Source organism: Poromitra crassiceps (assembly GCF_964638095.1).
Source record: "Poromitra crassiceps genome assembly, chromosome: 12".
NCBI lineage: Eukaryota > Metazoa > Chordata > Actinopteri > Beryciformes > Melamphaidae > Poromitra > Poromitra crassiceps.
The window spans coordinates 43,082,259-43,107,719 of record NC_139632.1 but is presented as its reverse complement, the minus strand read 5'-3'; the positions used below and the strand labels follow the sequence as shown (position 1 = coordinate 43,107,719).

General features: G+C 46.2%; 1 protein-coding gene across 1 annotated transcript in view; it reads right to left on the bottom strand.

Moving 5' to 3' along the window:
* Positions 1 to 5,943: 5,943 nt before the first annotated feature.
* Positions 5,944 to 25,461, bottom strand: part of LOC310786439 (3',5'-cyclic-AMP phosphodiesterase 4C-like) — a gene marked incomplete at both ends in the record, with an annotated part of 119,340 nt that continues 99,822 nt past the window's right edge. Inside the window, 15 exons of the mRNA XM_083647644.1 lie at positions 5,944 to 6,486; positions 6,847 to 7,029; positions 8,259 to 8,381; positions 9,887 to 10,041; positions 10,378 to 10,477; positions 10,598 to 10,762; positions 11,225 to 11,323; positions 11,757 to 11,864; positions 12,251 to 12,318; positions 12,723 to 12,816; positions 17,107 to 17,219; positions 19,989 to 20,038; positions 20,491 to 20,564; positions 20,711 to 20,747; positions 25,251 to 25,442. Of these exons, the coding sequence (XP_083503770.1) occupies positions 5,944 to 6,486; positions 6,847 to 7,029; positions 8,259 to 8,381; positions 9,887 to 10,041; positions 10,378 to 10,477; positions 10,598 to 10,762; positions 11,225 to 11,323; positions 11,757 to 11,864; positions 12,251 to 12,318; positions 12,723 to 12,816; positions 17,107 to 17,219; positions 19,989 to 20,038; positions 20,491 to 20,564; positions 20,711 to 20,747; positions 25,251 to 25,442 (2,104 nt within the window). The remainder of the gene's footprint in view (positions 6,487 to 6,846; positions 7,030 to 8,258; positions 8,382 to 9,886; positions 10,042 to 10,377; positions 10,478 to 10,597; positions 10,763 to 11,224; positions 11,324 to 11,756; positions 11,865 to 12,250; positions 12,319 to 12,722; positions 12,817 to 17,106; positions 17,220 to 19,988; positions 20,039 to 20,490; positions 20,565 to 20,710; positions 20,748 to 25,250; positions 25,443 to 25,461) is intronic.

Sequence of the window (25,461 nt, the reverse complement as noted above, 5' to 3'; positions counted from 1 at the left end):
AGTGGTTTATTGATAGTATTCTGTGACATCACCACACAGACATCTTGGTCTGATTGTAATCAATTAACAGGTGATTACAATCTAATTACACACAGCCAATGAGCTGTGTGTAGTGTAAAGTGCCATATTGGTCGGAAATGCATGTGACATCATGGGAATACTATGAATAGACAAGTCCAAGTGAATCAGTTGTTATTAAGCTTTATACGAGGCGGACGAGTCTGTTGTGGCCTTCACCTTGTCAGTCTCACGTGAGCATGGGCGCCTGGCCAATCCCGGCGCTTGACTGCTGCGTAGGCGGGCACAGGGCGTGGTTGTTGCGTAACCTATGTGCGAATAGAAATCACGCATAGCTAACACAGCAGTTGTCAAGCAGCAGAGAACATGCAGCCAGACAGAGAAAAGTCCAGAAATCTGCCTGAAATCTCTGGCTGCAACATACTGAATTTCTCCATTGGTTTGGGGTGAAAATAAATATATTGTAGGCGGAGTTCCCAGCATGCCGGAAAGCCATTAGAAGAAGAAGACTCGGTGTAATGGTATAAAACTATAGGAACAGTGAGTGATCCCTGACCCCTCCCCTTTAGACTACAGGAAAACCAGATGTGAGGTAAAGGCATGACAAGAAAAACACGGGCAGTCTGATGTAAATTTCCATATAATTTATTGGCATTTTCCATTTAAACACCCTGAACTCCCGAGACTCTTTTGGCTTCAAATGAGAAACAATCTAGACTTTTCTCTCAACAGACATTGGAGTGGCAGACGTACACAGTATACATACATCTCTGTAAGGTATACTTGATTTCTCGGCTCCGGGACATGAAAACAAAACTGGTATCTTACAGTACTTTGCCTGGAAAAAGACATGTATTAGGAATAAATATCTGGTAGAATTGCGCAACGAGAGAGAACGAGACATGGAGGTTAACGGTAGCACTGTGGCAGTGTTAGCGCGTGACGCCGCGCGCTGCTCGTCAACACATTTAACACTGTAGGACAACTTCCTGTAAAGAGCCGCAGCACTGTGTGAACACTGCGCCACCTGCTGTCTCTTAACCCATTGATACCTGATGCAGCATTTGCGTGTATATCCCTCATTTGTGCGTGTATCCCTTTAAGACCGTGAACCGCGTTAACGCGGTTCGCGGTCTTAAAGGGATACACACACAAATGCTGCATCAGGTATCAATGGGTTAACACCTCAGACCGTCACTAGTTAGCTGAGACACTGACAGTGCAAACACACCAGACACCGAAACACCATGAATAGCCTGGAAGCACAGCCAGTTTCCTTTTGGCGCCACTGGAAACCTGAAATAAATATGTTTTGAGTTTGTCACAACACCAGGGTTGGGAGGGTTACTTTAAAAATGTAATCCGATACAATTACTAATTACCTGTTAAACATTGTAATCAGTAACATAATCAAGGATCACAATATAAAAGTAATTCCTGCATTTGACTACTGGAGTCTGTAGGCATGCTCTGTAATACCTACAATTTCAGACTTTATGTGTTGGTTACAGCAGGCTTTCAGCCAACCTATCACCTGTTTCTCATTAATAATAATACAATAACAATACTAATATTTCCATCTTTGGATTACAGTGCACTGATATCTGGTTTCTAGTCATTTATTTTTGGGTGCACTGGTCCTTTTTAAGAGCCAAAGCAAAGCACGTCTTCTGTGAATGGCCTGCTTGAGCTGAGCTGGTGTGTTTGCAACGTGCCTCTGTTCTGCTGACTGAACTCTGCTGTAGCATCTCAAAACATTTCTGCTTCAATGTTTTTCAAATTCACGGAAATCCCTTTTGATGAAATTGCCATGCTAAACTTGTAGGTGTGATGTTTCCCCCTTTTTTCTTGAGGAGAGCGATATGTTTCTTAAAAATGGAGGATTCTTACAATGCAACTTTTAAATGGTAATACATGAGATTCTTGTTTTTTTACTTTAACCGAAAAATAATTTTGAATTCTCTCGAAACTAGTCAATGAATGAATAATTGTCCCTCCGCACTGCACTTCCCACAGATCACTGACCTGTCAATCAAACAGTGTGGGTGGGGCTTGGATTCTCATACAGTTTGAGTTTCTCTTCTCTCTGTCTGTTCTGCTCATGCTAACTACACAGTTCTTCTTCTTCTGTTTATTCCAAACAAACCTGGAGATGTTGGATCAATGTTGAAAAACTGACAATTATTTATATGAAAATGTTCCTGGATTATTATACTATTATATTATACTATTATTATTCCCTTTTTATGAGAATTTGTACAGAGGAAAGAAATGGAAAGTGGACTTGTACTGAAAAGGCACCTGGTTTAAACAAATCATGACACAATGGAACAACTTTCTTAAAAGTCTGAGACGGCTGAGGTCAACATGGCATTTCCATCACGTGGATTTTTTCTTTTTCTTTTTCTTAAGGCACAGGATCGGCCAAAGAGTGTGCAGTCAGCAGATAATGGATCGTAACATAAGGGTTCCAACACACTTTCCTTTTAAAACGCACACTTTTACAGAGCTGAATGTGTTGTATGATGTCTAATGTAATCTGCCTCAACAGAACATCATCTCAACATTATGACTGTCAGGCGTTCTTTAAGAGAATATTCTTCACAAACAGTAGGCTATGTCATTCTGCGGATCTAGTCTTAATTAATTTAACTCCACAAGTGTTAAAGGGACTCGTATGAACAAACTGATAAAATGATGTTTATGCAGGAGTTAAATGAACATAGATCATTTGACTGTGTACTGAGAACAGGTGTATCATCAGTACAGAATCATAATATAGAGCAGAACTGCGCCGTCTCATTTTGTAGTCGGCTCATAGGCCACTGCTCCTTTTACAGGGAAACGCCACCATAGGAAAAGACTGTACAAGAAGCCGAAAATACTTCAAACAAACTATTTAATACTGGTTAAATTAATATTGATATGCCGAAGAGTTGTTTTATTGTTGGCTTCAATAATAATAATAAAAAGACGGATCTGCAATGTGTTTTTTATAGAGTAGAGGTGACACCGTCAATGTGGATGATGCATGTAACCTGGTGGAAACTCCTCAGTGGGCTGGATACAGAGTCTATATAAGACAAGTACTATTGTCGATGTATCTTGTATCTATGGCTGGCTGAGTTGAAATATTTCATCATGTCATGGTGTCTTTAGGTCATTTATAAACTAAATTAATTCTGTTCTTTTCCTATAGATTTTTCTGGTACTGCTATTTTACATTGAAGTCAATGGCGAGTGGCTTGTGTTTAACCCCCTAAAAGGGGCGCGCGGCTTTGACATTTTTCAAAGTACCCGGATGTGCTGGTCTGGTCTATCACGCTTGTCATGAGAAAACCTTGTAATCCATCTGTCATGTTTTAACTTCAGTAGAAGGATCACACATGGTTCTGTAAGGTTTGAGAAACCATTTGGCTCATGAAATACTTTACAAAATAAACTCAGAGACACATTGTTGTCAGGCAAGACTCTTTTTTTCCCTTCGTTCATGAAAAGTTGGTCTTTTGGACATACTCTACAAGGATTTCATCTGACAAGCGAATACATATTTCCGTCCTTTTCCAAACTGTAATTCCCAAACCTTTGAAAGCCTGGGAATCATGCAATTCTTTCTCCAGCCTGTTCCATTAGTGTGCGTAGGAACCCTTTAAAAATGAGTCAAACGACAATCTGAGGTATTAAATATCATCCAGCCGAGAGCGACGCAGGGTGTTGAAAACAGTGCAACGGCCCTTTAACACTATACATATACTATGTAGGCTGCAGCCGCTTCTACCACAGGTAAGGCTGAGCAATGAAGCTAATGGAATACTGTGTTGGACTAGTGTTTTCTACTACGGCCTAACCAGGAAGAGCATGATATCTTCTGTAGTGCTCGCTCGCTCGCTCGCTTCCTGGCTTTTCTACCTCAGTGGCGTCGACAGAACACGCTTCTACACTGAACTGCTTACAGAAAAACGCTCATGAACTTGTGAAACTACAACACATCCTCAAATCTCACCCGTCTGATTAGGAACGGGCTGAACGGACGCATCCTAGATTGAGCAAAAATCTAATAAATCGTCTCCTTTAAATACTGTTAAAGTTCATCTGTTAAAGATCATTCGTAAAAACTAACTATAAAGTCAGCGACTTTGATACAATCATCAGGTTAAAATCTATGGTGTAAAAATGTAGAGCATCTTAGGCTGGCAGGTGTTTTGTGTCTGTTAAAACACTTCATGGCACACAGTTTTCCCAGTGGAGCGTTCTCCCCCCCACCGAAAAAGACAGAGAAGTGGGTGGTGGACACAAACCGTATTGTTTGGACTAGAGGCAAATACATTTTCTGTCTGCTGGTCTTGAAAAGGTTTTGAAAAAAGGTTTTGGTGGTTTACGTCCATCAAATGTTCTATAGTTAGTTTAGCGAGTAGGCAAGCTGTGAGCTCACAGGTAAGAAGTGGCATTGACTTCTGAATTTCTTTACGAAGTGCTCTCTGTGGCTGCTTAGTTCCCAGCCCCGCTTCTCTGTACCTTCAGCCAAACTGTGCTGTGATCATTCGGCCTGCAGGGGGCGAAGCTTCTTTGACACTGAACAGGAGAGCGAGACGCTAAAGTGCTACTGTGGAGGCACCTGATAAAAAAAGAAAGAAAAAAGGTGCTTTTGAAGCACAGAAACACAGACGAGATCAGGAAAACGCCAAACTAAGAACGGTTCCGAATCAAATTTAAAATGTTGACACCTATTTAAAAATACAATCCATCACGTCAGGTAAAAAAAATAAAGATCAGACTAATCGTATTAGTGGTGTCTTTTGGGTTTTCAACAGGTGAGACTGGGGATCACCCCTGAAACACAAACCACAGCTTTAGGAACAGATTCAACTTCAATTCATTTTCATGATGCTACACATTCTCTCTATTATTATGTTGCCAAATTTTCTAATAAAGGGTTTTGATCAAATGTAGAGACAAGACAGGTCAAGCAATATTTCAGTTTAGTGTCTGTGGCAACCCACTGTGCTACATTAGAATTATTTTCTCTTCATACCCTGAGGTTTAGGTCGGTCAATTCTCATCTACAGCCTGTATTTGGTAAAATGATTCATCATTCACATCATTCTCAAGCTAAAAGAAATCATACTCACACCAACTGAATTCAACAATTTCAAAAATAATCTCCAAGACCCTGTCGCACCGCCGCCATCCTCATTTGCCGCTCACGTCTGAACGTCACAAACAGTTCTTTGAGGAAGACATCTACTTTCTTTGTTCCTTTTCTTCTGGTCAGCAGACCTGGACGGGCTGTGTGTGTGTGTGTGTGTGTGTGTGTGTGTGTGTGTGTGTGTGTGTGTGTGTGTGTGTGTGTGTGTGTGTGTGTGTGTGTGTGTGTGTGTGTGTGTGTGTGTGTGTGTGTGTGTGGGACACTCCCAGCTGAAGCCACAACAAAGTGGGACGGGACATGAAGGCCATTCAGGCACCGAAGAGGAAATGATTCTTCTTGTTTGACAAGATTTAAAACACTGAAGCAAAGGGGGACAGTACCTCTGCGGGCGGTCCAGAGCAGAGGGGGACAGTCCCTCTGCGGGCGGTCCAGAGCAGAGGGGGACAGTCCCTCTGCGGGCGGTCCAGAGCAGAGGGGGACAGTCCCTCTGCGGGCGGTCCAGAGCAGAGGGGGACAGTCCCTCTGCGGGCGGTCCAGAGCAGAGGGGGACAGTCCCTTTGCGGGCGGTCCAGAGCAGAGGGGGACAGTCCCTCTGCGGGCGGTCCAGAGCGAGCCGATGCGTCTCCAGTGTAAAGGGACTGTGGTGATTAGACTTTTATTGGGAAGAGGCCTGCCCCCGCCCCTCCCTCCTCCTCCTCCTCCCTCCTGACGGCACTTGTGTTTGGGGATGTGAGGTGGGGTGTGAGCGGTGTGCGGGTGGTGCTGGGTGGTGCTGGGTGTTACGTGCCCAGGCGCAGGCAGGCTACGCCCTCGCCCTCCTGGCTCAGGTCTCTGTCCCTGTCGACCCGCTCCAGCGTCCGGTGTGGGTGGGGGCTCCGCACTGACATGGTGGCCTGGCCGAGGGTGCGGCCCGGGTGGGGCGAGGGGGGGCGGTACCTGTTGCTGCTGACACTGTGGGGGTCCAGGGAGAGAGAGGGGGGTGAGGAGGAGCCGGGCCGAGCCATCTCCTCTTCCTCCTCCTCGGGGGGGCTGTCCAGGTCCGACTCCCCCTCCTCCCCCTCCTCCTCCTCCTCTTCCTCCAGGGTGAGTTCAAACTGGAATTTGTCCCCGACCACTCCCCCTGAGGGGGCAGCCCCCCCAGACCCCGGCCCCCCGTCGGCGTGGCACGCCTCGGGGCTGCGGGGGGAGGGGCTGCGGGGGATCATGCTCTGGTACCACTCCCTGTTGTCCTCCAGCATGTCCAGGATGTCCTGGGCGTCAGGGTGCACCAGGTCTGCCCACGCCTCCCATAGAGGGTGGACGATGTAGTCAATGAACCCCACCTAACGACGAAAACAACAACAATCAGGAGAGAAGGTTGAAATGAAAACTAATTTCAAAAGCGACCGGGATGACAGCAGCAGAGACTGTGAGCAGCACGTGACATGTACAATGTATATACTCCCTATACTAAAAGAGAGGGAAAGAGTCGGCTAACTTTGATTGGTTCTCTGAAAAAGAGGGAAAATGCTCATAACTCAAATCAGTGTTGCCAACTTGGCGACTTTGTCGCTATTTTTAACTACTTTTCAGTAGCCACGATAATATATTCTTTTAACGAGATTGTCAGAAACCCTCCAGGCTCCTGTGTGTTCCCCCCTCAGGTCCCAGTGTGTCAGCAGCAGCAGCAGGTAGTACTGTACCTGGTTCTTCTCTATGGAGGCGTTGTCTTTGTCACACATGGGGCTGATCTCCATGCCCTTGTCCCTCTCTCTGTCTCCCTGGGTGTAGAACTCCACCATGATGCGGTCGGTCCACTGCCGGTAAAGCTCCAGAGGTTTGGTGGGGTTGCTCAGGTCGGCACAGTGCACCATGTTCTGCAGAACCTGGACCACACATGTAGAATGATAATACTGTCAGAGTGGCAATACTCAAGTTCCCCAATTAGTTTTGTTACTGTGACGTCTTCTTCCTCTGAGTTTCTGTTGATGTAGTTTGAGTGTCTGTTTTCAGTCATGGTGGCTATCACTGCTCATGCTAACTACCCACTGCTTCTTCTTCTGTTTGTTCTGAATGAACCAGAAATGCAAACTGTAAAACAGCAAAACAATACTGAAAACAAATAATCTTGAAGTAAAGAAAGTGCAGAAATGTTACAAAACACATTCATCAAACAGATCTGCATGAATCAAGGGGAAATAAGGAAATCTAATACATGTGACTACAGTTTCACTTGTTTAGTGATTAACAGCTGAAGGCAGTTTTCCTTCGCTCTGTCCTGATTCTGCCAGTAACGTTACAATCTTTATGTAGAAGACTTCAGTTGTATACAGATGTAACAGCCACAATGTCTCCAGCAGGTGGCAGCACTTTGACATGCTAAATGCTGTATGATCCATAAAGGGGAGCAGGCTGCTCCCAGAAAGACAGGAAGTCATTAAATGACTTCCTGTCTTTGTCTGTTTTGGTCATTTTTGAGTATATTGGAATTAAAAAAAAAAGTTGACAGCACTATGATATCAGATTATGTTGGAATATGTATTGATAACTATTAATTGTGAAGGATATTTAGATTTTTACATGTAGATTGACATGTACAATCTACTGTCCGCACGTTTTGCACTGTACTGTATGTGAAGTCCTGTAGTCTACTACCATGTCTGTCAGTATGTACTGTACTACTGTCTACAGTCTGTTGTGTGCTGTGTGTACTATGTTAGCTGTCAGTAAGTCTGCATCAGTCTAATCAAGGCTACTCCTTGTCTATTTATTGGATTTGTCAGTTAAAGTGATTCTGATCATTTATTGATCACGTATATTAGGACTGCACACTATTTAGTAGATAGCATGTAGGTATGATTACTGCACACTGTTTCGAAGACAGCATGTACTGTGGTTAAGACTACTATACAACTTAGTATGTAGTATGAATACTATATTACTAATACTGTATATTAACTGTATACTATTTAGTAACTAGCGGTATTTAGTATGTATTTAATTTGCCTGTCGTCTGTAAAGTGGTGTGTAGATATGACTGCGGCACACTGCTCACTAGGTTTATTCTGACTTCCCATCAGTCTCAGGCCTGCAGGCCAGCAGGGGGCGCTCTAACCTGGATGCGGTCAGAGTAGTTGTCCAGCAGCAGGACTCCCAGACTGGTCACCTTCTTGGTCTCCACCATGGTCTTCATGTCCGCCAGGAAGTTCATGTGTTTGGACATGTCAGTGGCCAGCACCTAGCAGGGACAACAACACACACGTGTATCGTCAGCAGTCAAGCTGGGTTAACCAGATGGCGAGTCATGGCTGCTTTATGCTTTTTGCCCATGTGCAAACTGAGGTGTGTTTACGAGTCATGGCTGCTTTATGCTTTTTGCCATGTGCAAACTGAGGTGTGTTTACGAGTCATGGCTGCTTTATGCTTTTTGCCCATGTGCAAACTGAGGTGTGTTTACGAGTCATGGCTGCTTTATGCTTTTTGCCCATGTGCAAACTGAGGTGTGTTTACGAGTCATGGCTGCTTTATGCTTTTTGCCCATGTGCAAACTGAGGTGTGTTTACGAGTCATGGCTGCTTTATGCTTTCTGCCATGTGCAAACTGAGGTGTGTTTACGAGTCATGGCTGCTTTATGCTTTTTGCCCATGTGCAAACTGAGGTGTGTTTACGAGTCATGGCTGCTTTATGCTTTTTGCCCATGTGCAAACTGAGGTGTGTTTACGAGTCATGGCTGCTTTATGCTTTCTGCCATGTGCAAACTGAGGTGTGTTTACGAGTCATGGCTGCTTTATGCTTTTTGCCATGTGCAAACTGAGGTGTGTTTACGAGTCATGGCTGCTTTATGCTTTTTGCCCATGTGCAAACTGAGGTGTGTTTACGAGTCATGGCTGCTTTATGCTTTTTGCCCATGTGCAAACTGAGGTGTGTTTACGCAACTGCTGTGTTGTCACAACTTTGTGTGCGATTCCCAAATGCATGCCCAGTCATTATGAGCAGTTAGATCTTTTTGACCATGTGCCCTCTGTCACAACTGTTTCCATGTGAAGCATGAACCAGCTGCTAGCTAGAACGGGGTACGGTGGGGCAGTCGGTAGCGCTGTCGCCTCACAGTTAGAAGGTCCTGAGTTCGATTCTCGCCTGGGACACTGTGAGCGCTGTGGTTGTGTTCCCCCCCATATCTTCAGTGCCTACTGCCCAGGTGGGTTATCTCGTCGTAAGGGCCTTTCTCTCTGTGTGGAGTTTGCATGTTCTCCCCGTGCTCCCCCAGGGGGTTTCTCCGTATATAACCCCCCCACTAAAAACATGCAGAAGATCAGATCGTCATCGTCATCAGACCAGTGACGACAACATCCGAAGTTGGTCCCCGGGCGCTGTACGAGAAAGCGACCACTGCTCCTGGCCTGCCCCCCGGAGGAAAGGACATGCCTGGATGGGTTAAATGCAGAGGACACTTTTCACCGGCCACCGTCAGCATGAGTGTGTTGTGGCCGCATGCATGTGTTGTGGTGTTCGTGTGACAATAAAAGACGGGCTTGTCCGTTACGAGAGTTTTGAAAAGTGACCTAGTGGCTAGAAAAAGCCAACTGATGGTCAGGAGTTTGATCCTGGCAACAGCCAGTGTGTCCATCAACAGCTCTGAAATGTCTGCGCTGCTAACCATACTGAACTGTGAGCTAAATATACATGGAAAAACATGCTGTAATGTCACACTAGTAGAGAAAGAATCTGTGTGTCATCTTTCACCATGTCGATGACCATCTTGCGGAGTGAGTCCCTCTGCTTCTTGCCGAGGTTCTGGAAGATGTCACAGTTGTCCTCCTGCAGCAGCTTGAAGCCCACGGCCAGGTGGTGGTTCTCCAGCACCGAGGCGTCGTTGTACATCAGAGCCAGCTCCGAACCTGGACAGAGGCAGGTGAAGACGGGCAGGTTTGGAACTGTACTGATCAACAAACTGTTTGTTATCATATAAACCGCTTGTTTATATTATCACATCTCACTGAAATCTCCACGGAGCACACGCTAGTTTCAGGATTGGTTACAGAGTCTGAAATCGCTTAATGCAGGTTTTTAATGTGTTCTAAAATATGTTGAAATGTTCTAAACTATTTTAGTGTTTGAAAGTGTTCTAAAGTTTAAATGTTCTAATGTGTTCTAAGGTGTTCCAAAGTGTCTTCCTTGTTCTCTCGGTCAAACTCAGTGCATCTGTCCCCAGCTGTCTGATGGAGGAACCTTACTGGTGTTGATGAGGAACTGGTTGGTGACTCCTGGATGGTCGACATCATGGATGGCACTGGCGAACAGAGCGGCCATGATCTCCAGGTCTGTGAAGACGGCCTGGAGGACAGAGAACAGCCTCATTCAGCGCAGGACACTGGAACCTTGAACACAACTCTTTTGTGTCTTCATTCATTCATTCATTCATTCATTCATTCAAACGGACTGTTCCACTCGTACCTCCAGAGCGGGGGTGGAGAGCAGCACGTGGGTGGACTGCACCACGTCGGCAGCGTGGATGTTGTTGTGGTAGGCCACGTCGGCGTGGTAGTGATCCTCCAGAGTCATCATGAAGGTGATGAAGGTCTCTGCGGGGATCTGAAAGGACTTCAGAAGGTCCCGCTCCTGAGGGGGGGGGGGTGTCATTCTTTGAATCAGTCTGTCATATTCTAATAGTCTTTTCTATTGTAAACACTATGTTGGCAGCGACAACTTCACATTTTGAATACAATAGTGAGCGCAGCTGTTTAATGAATAAATTAGAGCACTTTTTTCAAACAAGTCTCTAGTAATTCCACAAATGTCTCAACATTAAAGGAACACTTTGTATCATTATAGAAATCAGTAGTATATCCGAAAAGTGTAAACAGTTTTGCAGGGATGCATTTAGTTTGACAGTTATTTAGAGATGATTTGAGTAAGTTGTGGACCAGCGATGTAATTCATACACAAATGACACACATCAAGATTCAATATTTCAACATGATTACCAGCCGCATAAGGTGCTTATGTGCTTGTGAGAGATATTGTCCTCCTCCTTTCTCTGCCCTGTAGTTGAGTGAAGGAGGTTCTAGATGTTCCTCCTACCTGGAATATGGAGTACATGACCACCGTCAGCGGCCGGTTCCCAGAGTATTCTGCTATCTTGAATATATCCAGACCCCAACGATTAATCTCATCAACCTCCTGTAGGAATGAGACAAGACGTCTATGAGACACGGTGTGTGTGTGTGTGTGTGTGTGTGTGTGTGTGTGTGTGTGAGAGTGAATGTGTGTGTGTGTGTGTGTGTGTGTGTGTGTGTGTGTGTGTGTATGTGTGTGTGTGTGTGTGTGTGTGTGTGTGTGTGTGTGTGTGTGTGTGTGTGTGTGTGAGAGAGTGAATGTGTGTGTGTGTGTGTGTGTGTGTGTGTGTGTGTGAGAGTGAATGTGTGAGTGTGTGTGTGTGTGTGTGTGTGTGTGGGGGTGAGAGAGAATGTGTGTGTGTGTGTGTGTGTGTGTGTGTGTGTGTGTGTGTGTGTGTGTGTGTGTGTGTGAGTGTGTGTGTGTGTGTGTGTGTGTGTGTGTGTGTGTGTGTGTGTGTGTGTGTGTGTGTGTGTGTGTGTGTGTGTGTGGGCAGCACCTTGGTCAGCAGGCCCTCATGCTGGGTTCTGACTCCGAAGCGGGGGATGCAGGGTGCCAGGCTGGGGCCGTGGGTCGCTTTCTTCACTCCATCGATCTCATCAACCTCCTGTAGGAATGAGACAAGACGTCTATGAGACACGGTGTGTGTGTGTGTGTGTGTGTGTGTGTGTGTGTGTGTGTGTGTGTGTGTGTGTGTGTGTGTGTGTGTGTGTGTGTGAGAGTGAATGTGTGTGTGTGTGTGTGTGTGTGTGTGTGTGTGTGTGTGTGAGAGTGAATGTGTGTGTGTGTGTGTGTGTGTGTGTGTGTGAGTGTGTGTGTGTGTGTGTGTGTGTGTGTGTGTGAGAGAGAATGTGTGTGTGTGTGTGTGTGTGTGTGCGTGCGTGTGTGTGTGTGCGTGTGTGTGGGCAGCACCTTGGTCAGCAGGCCCTCATGCTGGATGCAGGGTGCCAGGCTGGGGCCGTGGGTCGCTTTCTTCACTCCATCGATCTCACACATCGGCCTCTTCTTCTTCTCCCTCTCCTTAGGAGGCGGGGACATGATCTCCACATCATGCTGCTTCTCTGCAACACGCACGCACACACACACACACACACACACACACACACACACACACACACACACACACACACACACACACACACACACACACACACACACACACACACACACACACACACACAGTTAAGGTCTGATCATCCCTGTAGTGGGTGTTGCTTGTGGTCTCTTATCCAGATTGTATCTAGATTTGATTGAACCTGATTACTTTTACACCTGGTATTATGTGTCTCCAGTGACATTTTTGTGGCCAACCCAGAAGTTAGCATGGTGCTAACTTCGTTTATGATGACTCAACATGTCGCCTGTCCCACAGCAGACACAGAGAGTGCGTGTGCGTGTGTGTGTGCGTGTGCGTGTGCGTGTGCATGTGTGCGTGTGCGTGTGCGTGCGTCTGTTGTTAACTCACCTAGGAAGGTGTTGGAGATGTACTCTGACACCTGGTTCCCTGAGCGGCTGGTCTCTGACAGCTGGGTCAGCTCCCGGTTCAGCATCCTCTTAAACTGAGGGACACAAAGCACAAACATGCTTATTAGCCCTGGGCTGCTGTAAACATCTTAACACACATTTATACTAGATTAAAGGCGCCATGTGTAGCATTTTTAAACCTCAACATATCGGTGTCAAATTAACTGTGATGATATCTTGGTATAATAAACAAACATCCATGGTGGAGACGATTTCTATTGATTCTATTGATTACGACTTACGAGCAAAGTACCCGGTGTTGCCCGGGTTAAATAGGCACAAAGCAATACAACTGCGTCTTTTGCTTGGCCATGCCCAGAAATGATGATGATGTCCAGATGGTTTTCAGGACTATACAACCTGCCTATGAGCGTCCCCGGCTCATAACCCAAAGCCACGCCATTTTTCACACCAATCCGACCCGGGGTGTTGGCGTGAGGTGTTTTCCAGGATTTTCCAGGATCTTCCAGGCAGTTCCAGGACTTGATGACGTGCCCACAACCTCCCCCTGGATCATAACCCCCGCCATGCACATTTTCAGCCTAATCTGACCTGGGGTGTTTTTAAACGTAAACTGCCCACATTTTATTTGGGCTGAATAAGGAGAAAACAGAAGGTTTGGCTTCATGTTTCCTGTGATGGATTCTCTCGCTCTCTTCTCTCTCTCTCGCTCTGTGGAAGTTTGATTTTTCATACCGGACAAGAATGAAGGAAAGAGCGCTGATATCTGCTGCTATCTGACTGATATCTGCTGCTAGCTGACTGATATCAGCTGCTAGCTGACTGATATCTGCTGCTAGCTGACTGATATCAGCTGCTAGCTGACTGATATCAGCTGCTAGCTGACTGATATCTGCTGCTAGCTGACTGATATCAGCTGCTAGCTGACTGATATCTGCTGCTAGCTGACTGATATCAGCTGCTAGCTGACTGATATCAGCTGCTATCTGACTAATATCAGCTGCTATCTGACTGATATCAGCTGCTATCTGACTTATATCAGCTGCTAGCTGACTGATATCAGCTGCTAGCTGACTGATATCAGCTGCTAGCTGACTGATATCAGCTGCTATCTGACTGATATCAGCTGCTAGCTGACTGATATCTGCTGCTAGCTGACTGATATCAGCTGCTAGCTGACTGATACACTATCTGCTGCTAGCTGACTGATATCTGCTGCTAGCTGACTGATATCAGCTGCTAGCTGACTGATATCAGCTGCTAGCTGACTGATATCAGCTGCTAGCTGACTGATATCAGCTGCTAGCTGACTGATATCAGCTGCTAGCTGACTGATATCTGCTGCTAGCTGACTGATATCTGCTGCTAGCTGACTGATATCAGCTGCTAGCTGACTGATATCTGCTGCTAGCTGACTGATATCTGCTGCTAGCTGACTGATATCAGCTGCTAGCTGACTGATATCTGCTGCTAGCTGACTGATATCAGCTGCTAGCTGAATGATATCTGGGCTTCACTGTGTGTGTTCATCAGACAGGCAGAGAAACATAGATAAGAGAAAACCTGCATCAGCCGCACCAATTTATTGGAAAAAGCTTTGGGATTCAACACTTGCTTCTCATGGTCAGAAAAAGTCGCCAGATTTGTTGCTAGTCACTTCTGAGAAATAAAGTCGCCAGGGCGGTCTGAAAACTAGCTAAATATGTCGCCAAGTTGGCAACACGGACTCACGGACTCGCAAGGTATAATGTTGGCTTCACTCTCTCTCAGAGCACAGCCAGTCACAGACAGGCAGGTAGAAAGCAAGCGGAGCTCTTCAGCATTCAGTCCCATGTAGCGCCTGCTCAATAGATCGCTCCAGCAGCCAGGTCAGATGGCTCACCTGTAGGAGTCTCCCACAAAGAGCATCCCATACAGCCCACGCAGGGCAGGTGGCTCCATCCACACATACTGACTTCAGATGAGGACCAGTCGCTCACTAACAGCTTCTCTGTTCAGTCAGAAGGACAGGCGAGAAGAAGGGAGCTCCATTGGATATATGTATTAAGAAAAACGTTGCCGGTGTCCCATACACTGTCCCGGAGGTGGGGTGGGGTGGGTAGGGAGAGGCAGGGTGGGGTGGGTAGGGAGAGGCAGGGTGGGTAGGGAGAGGCAGGGTGGGTAGGGAGAGGCAGGGTGGGTAGGGAGAGGCAGGGTGGGTAGGGAGAGGCAGGGTGGGTAGGGAGAGGCAGGGTGGGGTGGGTAGGGAGAGGCAGGGTGGGTAGGGAGAGGCAGGGTGGGTAGGGAGAGGCAGGGTGGGTAGGGAGAGGCAGGGTGGGTAGGGAGAGGCAGGGTGGGTAGGGAGAGGCAGGGTGGGGTGGGTAGGGAGAGGCAGGGTGGGTAGGGAGAGGCAGGGTGGGTAGGGAGAGGCAGGGTGGGTAGGGAGAGGCAGGGTGGGTAGGGAGAGGCAGGGTGGGTAGGGAGAGGCAGGGTGGGTAGGGAGAGGCAGGGTGGGTAGGGAGAGGCAGGGTGGGTAGGGAGAGGCAGGGTGGGGATGTGCTCGAACATCACGGAGAACGGGTGTGACTGCAGCCGCTCGTCCTGCTTAAAGCCCTCACTATCTCACACACACTGAGACATAAACAGAGAGGGGGGGGGCAAGAGTGTGTTTGTGTGTGTGTGTGTGTGAGAGTGTGTGTGTGTGTGTGTGTGTGTGAGTGAGTGAGTGTGTGTGTGAGAGTGAGGAACCCCCCCCCCCCTCCTCGCTGAGTGTGTGTCTTCTCTGCAGTTGCTGTTTCCCTTCTCTGTCCAATCTGATTCGTCCGGCTTGAGGGGCCGGGTGGAGGAAAGGCATCTGATTGGCTGAGGTGGGAGTGGAGGAGTGTGTGGGGAGGGAGGGAGGGAGGGAGGAGATGCTGATGCTTAACTCTTTGAATGGAGGGGGACTCCATTCATGAGTCATGAGAGTTTCAGAGGCCCCGTTCACACTGTTTACATTGTGATGCGGGCCACATGGTCATGTGATGTAAGATCCTGAGTCATGTGACGTACAACAAGCCACCTGTGGTTTGAACGCTCAGATCATAACACGTCAGTGTTGCCATGACAACAAGCAACGACTTCATTCACCTGAGACAGTTGTCATAATGTCAGTTTGTCCGAGCAGCGTGAGCACAGAGGACAGCAAGGCAAACAAGACGCCTCAATCCAGTCAACTGGAAGGATCGGAGGGAACCTGACGGAACCTGACGGAACCTGACGGAACCTGAAATGTGTTGAAACAAATACTGGGGTGACGTCTTTTGTTGTTTCTCTTCTCATCTGTCAGTTCATATGGGTATGAGATATTCCCATCAAGGCAGGAAATCCTCCATGCTCATTCATAGCCTTGCCTGAGACAGAGGGATTGGTGTTCCTGTGTGTGTGTGTGTGTGTGTGTGTGTGTGTGTGTGTGTGTGTGTGTGTGTGAGTGAGAGAGAAAAAGAGAGAGAGAGAGAGAGAGAGAGAGAGAGAGAGAGAGAGAGAGAGAGAGCGTGAACTGAATTTTTTTGGTCATACTAAAAAATCCACATCAAAATCCACAAATGACAAACAAAAATAGAAGACATTTTCCATTTGCCGGTTGTCATTTTCCATTTGCTGTTTTTTTTTTTCCACGCATGGGTCGGGTTGCAGACCTCTAGTCCCACTCAATAGAAGTACTGCTATTTTGCTGGTATTTTACTGAAGTAGAAGTAAAAGTTCTGGTGTAAAAATCTACTGAAATAAAAATGAAAAATGAAAAAAAAACTCTCAAAGTCTCATTTTAAACAAGCACACGAGGCTGAGGATGAGAAGTAACTTTCACTTTCAGTGTTCATTAGCCTAACGACAGAGCCTTCATTCTGAATGATTTCATCATGAATAATATATGAGATCACCATGACGACAGAAGTGAAGAGTGCAAGTTCACCGCCTGAAGTGATGTGAATTAATATATTGACTACAACCCTGTGTGTGTGTGTGTGTGTGTGTGTGTGTGTGTGTGTGTGTGTGTGTGTGTGTGTGTGTGTGTGTGTGTGTTACAGGCATCATTCTGTTCTGTGTAACCAATGTTCTTTTTTTATCAAGTCCCCAAACCCCCCCTCCCCTACCCTCCCCTCCCCCCACCAATCTGGCTTCCCACCCGCTGACACGTCCGATTGTGCCTGTACGGACGCCCGACCAAGCCGGAGGTAACACGGGGGCTCGAACCTACGACCCTCGTGTTTGTACGCAGGGGATCTACCGCTGTACTACCCGGATGCCCTCAGATCTGATTGGTTGAGTGAAACCTGAGTGGGCGGGGCCAAAGTCCCATCCTCTCAGTGAGTGTGTATGCAGTGGGGTCAGAAGTGGGGTCTCACTTTGTTGGATGCCATCTCGCTGACGGAGTGTCTGGTCTGCAGCGTCTCCAGCTGGTCCAGACACCAGTCCAGCTCCTCCATCGTCTCCACCGCCAGCTTCTGGTACGGCTCCTCTGGAGGGTCAAACATCACGGCTCAGAACCCAAACTACAGCTAAGTAACTGCTTGACTAGTCAAAACAAAATACACCATCTGGCTATTGCTAACCACTTTTCCTGGACCACGATGGAAAAGGTCATCAGATGTAGAGTTAACTGAAGACTGACACAACCACACAGTGATGTCAGATGTAGAGTTAACTGAAGACTGACACAACCACACAGTGATGTCAGATGGAGAGTTAACTGAAGACTGACACAACCACACAGTGATGTCAGATGGAGAGTTAACTGAAGACTGACACAACCACACAGTGATGTCAGATGGAGAGTTAACTGAAGACTGACACAACCACACAGTGATGTCAGATGGAGAGTTAACTGAAGACTGACACAACCACACAGTGATGTCAGATGGAGAGTTAACTGAAGACTGACACAACCACACAGTGATGTCAGATGGAGAGTTAACTGAAGACTGACACAACCACACAGTGATGTCAGATGGAGAGTTAACTGAAGACTGACACAACCACACAGTGATGTCAGATGGAGAGTTAACTGAAGACTGACACAACCACACAGTGATGTCAGATGGAGAGTTAACTGAAGACTGACACAACCACACAGTGATGTCAGATGGAGAGTTAACTGAAGACTGACACAACCACACAGTGATGTCAGATGGAGAGTTAACTGAAGACTGACACAACCACACAGTGATGTCAGATGGAGAGTTAACTGAAGACTGACACAACCACACAGTGATGTCAGATGGAGAGTTAACTGAAGACTGACACAACCACACAGTGATGTCAGATGGAGAGTTAACTGAAGACTGACACAACCACACAGTGATGTCAGATGGAGAGTTAACTGAAGACTGACACAACCACACAGTGATGTCAGATGTAGAGTTAACTGAAGACTGACACAACCACACAGTGATGTCAGATGGAGAGTTAACTGAAGACTGACACAACCACACAGTGATGTCAGATGGAGAGTTAACTGAAGACTGACACAACCACACAGTGATGTCAGATGTAGAGTTAACTGAAGACTGACACAACCACACAGTGATGTCAGATGTAGAGTTAACTGAAGACTGACACAACCACACAGTGATGTCAGATGTAGAGTTAACTGAAGACTGACACAACCACACAGTGATGTCAGATGTAGAGTTAACTGAAGACTGACACAACCACACAGTGATGTCAGATGTAGAGTTAACTGAAGACTGACACAACCACACAGTGATGTCAGATGTAGAGTTAACTGAAGACTGACACAACCACACAGTGATGATGTCAGATGGAGAGTTAACTGAAGACTGACACAACCACACAGTGATGTCAGATGGAGAGTTAACTGAAGACTGACACAACCACACAGTGATGTCAGATGGAGAGTTAACTGAAGACTGACACAACCACACAGTGATGTCAGATGTAGAGTTAACTGAAGACTGACACAACCACACAGTGATGTCAGATGGAGAGTTAACTGAAGACTGACACAACCACACAGTGATGTCAGATGGAGAGTTAACTGAAGACTGACACAACCACACAGTGATGTCAGATGTAGAGTTAACTGAAGACTGACACAACCACACAGTGATGTCAGATGTAGAGTTAACTGAAGACTGACACAACCACACAGTGATGTCAGATGGAGAGTTAACTGAAGACTGACACAACCACACAGTGATGTCAGATGGAGAGTTAACTGAAGACTGACACAACCACACAGTGATGTCAGATGGAGAGTTAACTGAAGACTGACACAACCACACAGTGATGTCAGATGGAGAGTTAACTGAAGACTGACACAACCACACAGTGATGTCAGATGTAGAGTTAACTGAAGACTGACACAACCACACAGTGATGTCAGATGGAGAGTTAACTGAAGACTGACACAACCACACAGTGATGTCAGATGGAGAGTTAACTGAAGACTGACACAACCACACAGTGATGTCAGATGTAGAGTTAACTGAAGACTGACACAACCACACAGTGATGTCAGATGTAGAGTTAACTGAAGACTGACACAACCACACAGTGATGTCAGATGTAGAGTTAACTGAAGACTGACACAACCACACAGTGATGTCAGATGTAGAGTTAACTGAAGACTGACACAACCACACAGTGATGTCAGATGTAGAGTTAACTGAAGACTGACACAACCACACAGTGATGTCAGATGTAGAGTTAACTGAAGACTGACACAACCACACAGTGATGATGTCAGATGGAGAGTTAACTGAAGACTGACACAACCACACAGTGATGTCAGATGGAGAGTTAACTGAAGACTGACACAACCACACAGTGATGTCAGATGGAGAGTTAACTGAAGACTGACACAACCACACAGTGATGTCAGATGTAGAGTTAACTGAAGACTGACACAACCACACAGTGATGTCAGATGGAGAGTTAACTGAAGACTGACACAACCACACAGTGATGTCAGATGGAGAGTTAACTGAAGACTGACACAACCACACAGTGATGTCAGATGTAGAGTTAACTGAAGACTGACACAACCACACAGTGATGTCAGATGTAGAGTTAACTGAAGACTGACACAACCACACAGTGATGTCAGATGGAGAGTTAACTGAAGACTGACACAACCACACAGTGATGTCAGATGTAGAGTTAACTGAAGACTGACACAACCACACAGTGATGTCAGATGTAGAGTTAACTGAAGACTGACACAACCACACAGTGATGTCAGATGGAGAGTTAACTGAAGACTGACCTGCTGGACATGGTTTACACATGGATGGCTGGCTACTGCCTGACGACCGCCTGGAACCAACAACAGACAGGCTGTTTAGTGGGATATCAAGAAAACAGCCAGCAAGTCAGTCAGTCAGTCAGTCAGTCAGCCAGTCAGTCAGTCAGCCAGCCAGCCAGTCAGTCAGCCAGCCAGCCAGTCAGTCAGTCAGTCAGCCAGCCAGCCAGCCAGTCAGCCAGCCAGCCAGTCAGTCAGTCAGTCATTCAGTCAGCCAGCCAGCCAGTCAGTCAGTCAGTCAGTCAGTCAGTCAGTCAGTCAGCCAGTCAGTCAGTCAGCCAGTCAGTCAGCCAGTCAGTCAGTCAGTCAGCCAGCCAGCCAGCCAGCCAGTCAGCCAGCCAGCCAGTCAGTCAGTCAGTCATTCAGTCAGCCAGCCAGCCAGTCAGTCAGTCAGTCAGTCAGTCAGCCAGTCAGTCAGTCAGCCAGTCAGTCAGTCAGCCAGTCAGTCCATTTTGTTTGTTCTCACTTGTTGCCTAAACGATCTTGCAGGTGCGTCAAAACAGCAAAGTTAGTCCTCACTGTTCGTAGACTGGCAAGCACCTAGAGAGAGAGGAGGGGGGGGGGGGGGGGAGAGAGATAGAGACATGGGCGATGGACATTAGAGTGATACTGGAGGCATGGGTGTAATGCTATTTTCCTGCCCCGATACATAACGTTGTGTAAGGACAGGTGAAGGTGTGACTCACCTGTGCGAACGGAGTTACTATCATGTCTTCTCCATGCCTGCAAAGACCACAGACAAACACGGATGCCCGGTGAAAAAAAGACCTGAGCAGCTGTGAGACAGACCACCTCTGGAAGAACCAAACCCTCTTTGTTGATAAGTATAAGATTATATATTATTATATATTATTATTATAGTATATATATTATATATAAGATTGTATTGAGGACATGGGAATACTCCAGTAGGCTGAAATGATGACTACTGAGAAATACATGGGAGGATATCAAATAGACTGGATACAGGAAGAGGAGAGGAGACAGAGTTTTAGGTCTGCAAACATTTCCCAATGGCAGAGATAATCTCATTGGTTGAATTAACCCTAATTACGGCTAAACTGATGTTGCAGTGAAACAGACATGAGGTAAGAGATGAGGAAGTTCATATATTATGAAGCCTAGCGCTCTCTCTGCTACATGTACTAACAGGAAAATACAACCTACCATACTAAGTTATTTAGGTTAGCTAGTTAGCCTAGCTGACCTTCAGGTTCAAACTAGCCACACTAGCCTACAGCTATCTAAGCTAGTTAGCTAGTGGATGACCTTCAACATAATGAATGAATGAGAAAAAGACGAGTTCATTTGCACACAAAAAACAGTTAAAAGCCATTCTTACAACAACAAAACCTGGAGTACAAAAAAGTGATTTATGTGAAAATGATATGATTTAGAAATAAAAATATTATAAAAATATAATAAATACATAAATATACCATTCAAGGTTGCTAATTAGCTAACTTGGCGCAAAAAATAAAATGAAATAAAAAAGTGAAATGTTCTTTGGCTCCACCCTCTGTGGTTGAACTCAACCATTGAGCAGCTCTGGTTCTGAGAAAAGTGAACAGAACTAAAACTCTAAGAACAGGAACACTGTTCATGCGTTCAGAACTGAGCCGACTGTTAGAAAATCAAGTCTAGCTCTGTGGAGGATCAGGATCACAACATGCACTCAGTAACCAATCAGGCCTCAGGTGGCTCCATGCAGCGGGACAGAGAGAGAGCAGGTCAGAGGTCAGCCTGCACGTCCTGTGGGTTATCAGGCCTCAGGTGGCTCCATGCAGCGGGACAGAGAGAGAGCAGGTCAGAGGTCAGCCTGCACGTCCTGTGGGTTATCAGGCCTCAGGTGGCTCCATGCAGCGGGACAGAGAGAGAGCAGGTCAGAGGTCAGCCTGCACGTCCTGTGGGTCGTGATGCCAGCAAACATTTTGACGTTGATAAGACGGTGTAGGTGCTGTGCGATAGATGATGTCACAACATCACACATTATGATTGGCTGTACGTCTGAGAACAGCTGTTAGCATTAGCGTGAGCGAGCAGCGTCCAAAACAGTGACGTTAGCTAGATAGCAATTTGTCAGCGTCTATTTTGTGTTTTTCTCTATTAACCTTTCAGGGGGGTCTCACTGAGAGCAGTGCTCTCTTTATCAGCAGTGCCCTGAGGCCCAAAAAGACTAACCTGACGCTGCCAGATGGACGGTTTAGCTCCACATTACGTTTCACTAAACCAGTCGATCTGGGAATGCAGTAACCCGACCCTCTGACGGAGGTGGGCACTTTTTCCAAGCTACTTGGCAGGTGATTGGATGACCCATCTGTCTATCACCGCTGGTGCGTGTTAACTTCAACCAATCAGATGGCCATGCCTCTGACGTCACGTTTGCGACCGGTAGTCTATCATTGATTGAGTCCTCACCGTCCTCATCGTCGTAAAGTCGCCTTCGAAGCATGACGTTAGATTATAACGAACTAGTTGTGTGGCTTAGCCTTCCCAAATGTTGAGGGTCGTTTTTTAGAATTTAATACATGGAATTGGGAACGTTACATTCAATTTAATTCAGACTGCCTGTCACTTCCGCGGCGGCAGCCATGTTGACGAGTGAAAAGAACTACACTACCACTACTTGCCCAGACGAGCCTAAGCCCGCCTAAGGCTGCCGCTGATTCGTCGGGCCGGCATGGTTCGGCCAATCATCTTAACTGCCTGTGCATGACAAGATGGATTACGTCGAGAGAATCTCTTTTGATCTCGCGAGGTTATCCATCTTGCAAGCAAGGTTACAAAAAGACTGTTTCCCCTCCACTTACATGGGGAAAACGCAGCTGTAAAAATCGTTGGGGAAGGGGGGGAATTCTGGGTATCACTCAAAGTCAAAAACAACTCTTTATTATCAAGTTTTAAACACTGGGTACATCTTTCTTCAGAAGTCACCAAGAGTCATATAAATCTGTATTTTCTGGAGCTCCAGGAATGCGCATCTAGGCCACGGGAGCGTTCAGTGCCTAGTCAATGCTACTTCCCTGTTACATTTATCAATGCAGAACACTTTCCAATGGTGTTTTAATTAATTTTTTATCATACCATATTATCATATTCTGAATTTTTTTGTGCTTGTTTGGTTAACGTTGAGCTTGGCTTTTTCCCTGCACGTCGCTGTTTGTAAAATGCTTGCTGGGACCGTTTGGTTTTCCCACAAAAAATTCAGTGGTAATGGTTTTGGGGGGTGAGTGTTCAGGTTGTGTTGTTCAGGCAGTGGTCAGGAACAGCTGTGCCGGGGGGGGGGGGGTGGAGGTGTTGGAGGGGGGTTATGGATCCTGAAAGGTGGCACCATAGACTGTATAAAATATGGACGTCATGACCTCTGCTCAAAAAGTGAAGCCAAACCATCTCGATCACCCCTTGTGGCTGGTCCCATGTATAGGTCATAAGTCCCGCCACCTCCATGTTAGCGGACGGGGACACGAGAAAAAACAAATACAAAATTTCAAAGTACACATCAAATTTTCCCCAAATATGTTTTTTGTCATTTTATAATTCTTATCATGCTGATGTATGTTAAAGTGCAAATTTTTCTGATAAGTTTGTTTTTAATTAGTTATTTGACATGATAAAAAGTCATGATTGACAGCTGTGACAGCCACTCTCAAACTTTCCGCCAGACGGTGGGAGGGATGAGGGGGCTCTGCCCGACGCTACTGTGCAGACTCGGGTTCCAAATGGCGTGACAAACAAGACGGCAGCTCGTGGAAACAAGACATTTTGGCTTCACTTTTGCAAAGCGGTAGGAAGCGTCGATATTATTATACAGTCAATCAATGGGTGGCACGGCCCAAAGAGATAGAAAGAGAAAACACAGCAGTCTTCACACGTTTGTCTCACCGAGGCAGCCAACTGACTTCCCAATGCTTCAATCCCTCCTCCCTTTGAGAGAACAAAGGAGCGACAGTGTATATGACACACGATAATGTAGCTTGGTCAGTCTGGCTTCAAACAGACCTGCTGCAGAGGAACTGGATGAAAAGCTAGCTTTGATCCAAGAGCGTGGCTTCAAATCTAGCTTCTGTTCAATTGGAAGTTTGGAGGAATAGAAAATTATAAAAATCAATCAATCAATAAATAAATAGATGGACCTGAAAGTGGCTTCAGCCCAGAGCCCAGTCCTTTAGTGTTTACACTGGCAAAATGTCTCTTCTACTCAAGCTCTCTTTAAAGCCAGATGCCCAAAACATATTGTTAATGAGTTGTACTACTTGTACTACTACTTGTAGGGCCCCAGATAGGCTTAAAGAAAACATTGAAAATAAACTGCAGTGTTTCCCCAGTCGCATGTCTATTGCAGCAGTGTGGATTGTGGCTCTCCAACTGTTCATAATATGATTCCAAAATGACAGATCCATACTGAGTATAGATGAATTCTCATTTGAAATGTCTCATTTTCTTTAGCAGCAGTGGCAATGAGCTTTGTTTTGTTATGGAAGCTCACTGCTGAAGAACGATGAAAGCGGGGAAACACTGAAGTGAAGTGATTTGTCGATCTCTCCAGCGCCTGGAGTGGATCCACTGAAGCCCCCTCAGTACAGAATCATCTGTTGTAGACATGCTGCATTTTAAACATCAATATACTGTATCACTAGTGTCACATGTATAGTGATACCTTGGTATGATTATTGTAAACAAACAAGACCATGGTGGGGAAGTTTGGTCTGGAGTTATTCAGAGAAACAGTTATATTACATCATTCTGTGAAAGAACTGAAGTGAATCGCGACTGACCAACTTTCAAAAGAAAAAAAAGAAAAAAGAAGAAGAGACGCACATACACACACACACACACCCACACACACACACCCACACACACACCCCCACACACACACACACACACACACACACAAACACACACACACACACACACACACACACACACACACACACACACAGCCTCCAAGCTGCTCATCCAAGTCTCCAGAAGTGCCAGATGAGCAGTATTTTTTTAGGTTTAAAAGTTGGTCAATGGTCACTATTCAGTTGTTTTAGGAGAATGATGTAACTCAGTTTTGCTGGAAAACTCCACAAATATTTTGTGGACTAATATTATAAACTTCACACGACCTTCCACCGGCCAAGGGGGTGAGTAGATAATGACGTATCCTTTAAACTGACGTCTCAAAATGAACGTGATGATGATTGATTGGTGTTAAAACAGCCCCTTTAATAAAGCACTCACAGGTCACTGGCGGTGGACGAGTGGCGGGACATGGTCTTGGGCGACAGGTCGAAGTCCGAGTCCGAGCGGTAGAGGAAAGACTCACGCCGCTGGCTGTGAGGGAAGTTTCCCTGCAGGACCAGACCAGAGCTCGGACTGGTCTGAGAGTCCAGAGGGCTGCGGCCCACCGACAAGCCATTCTCCACATCAAAACTGCAGAGAGAGAGAGAGA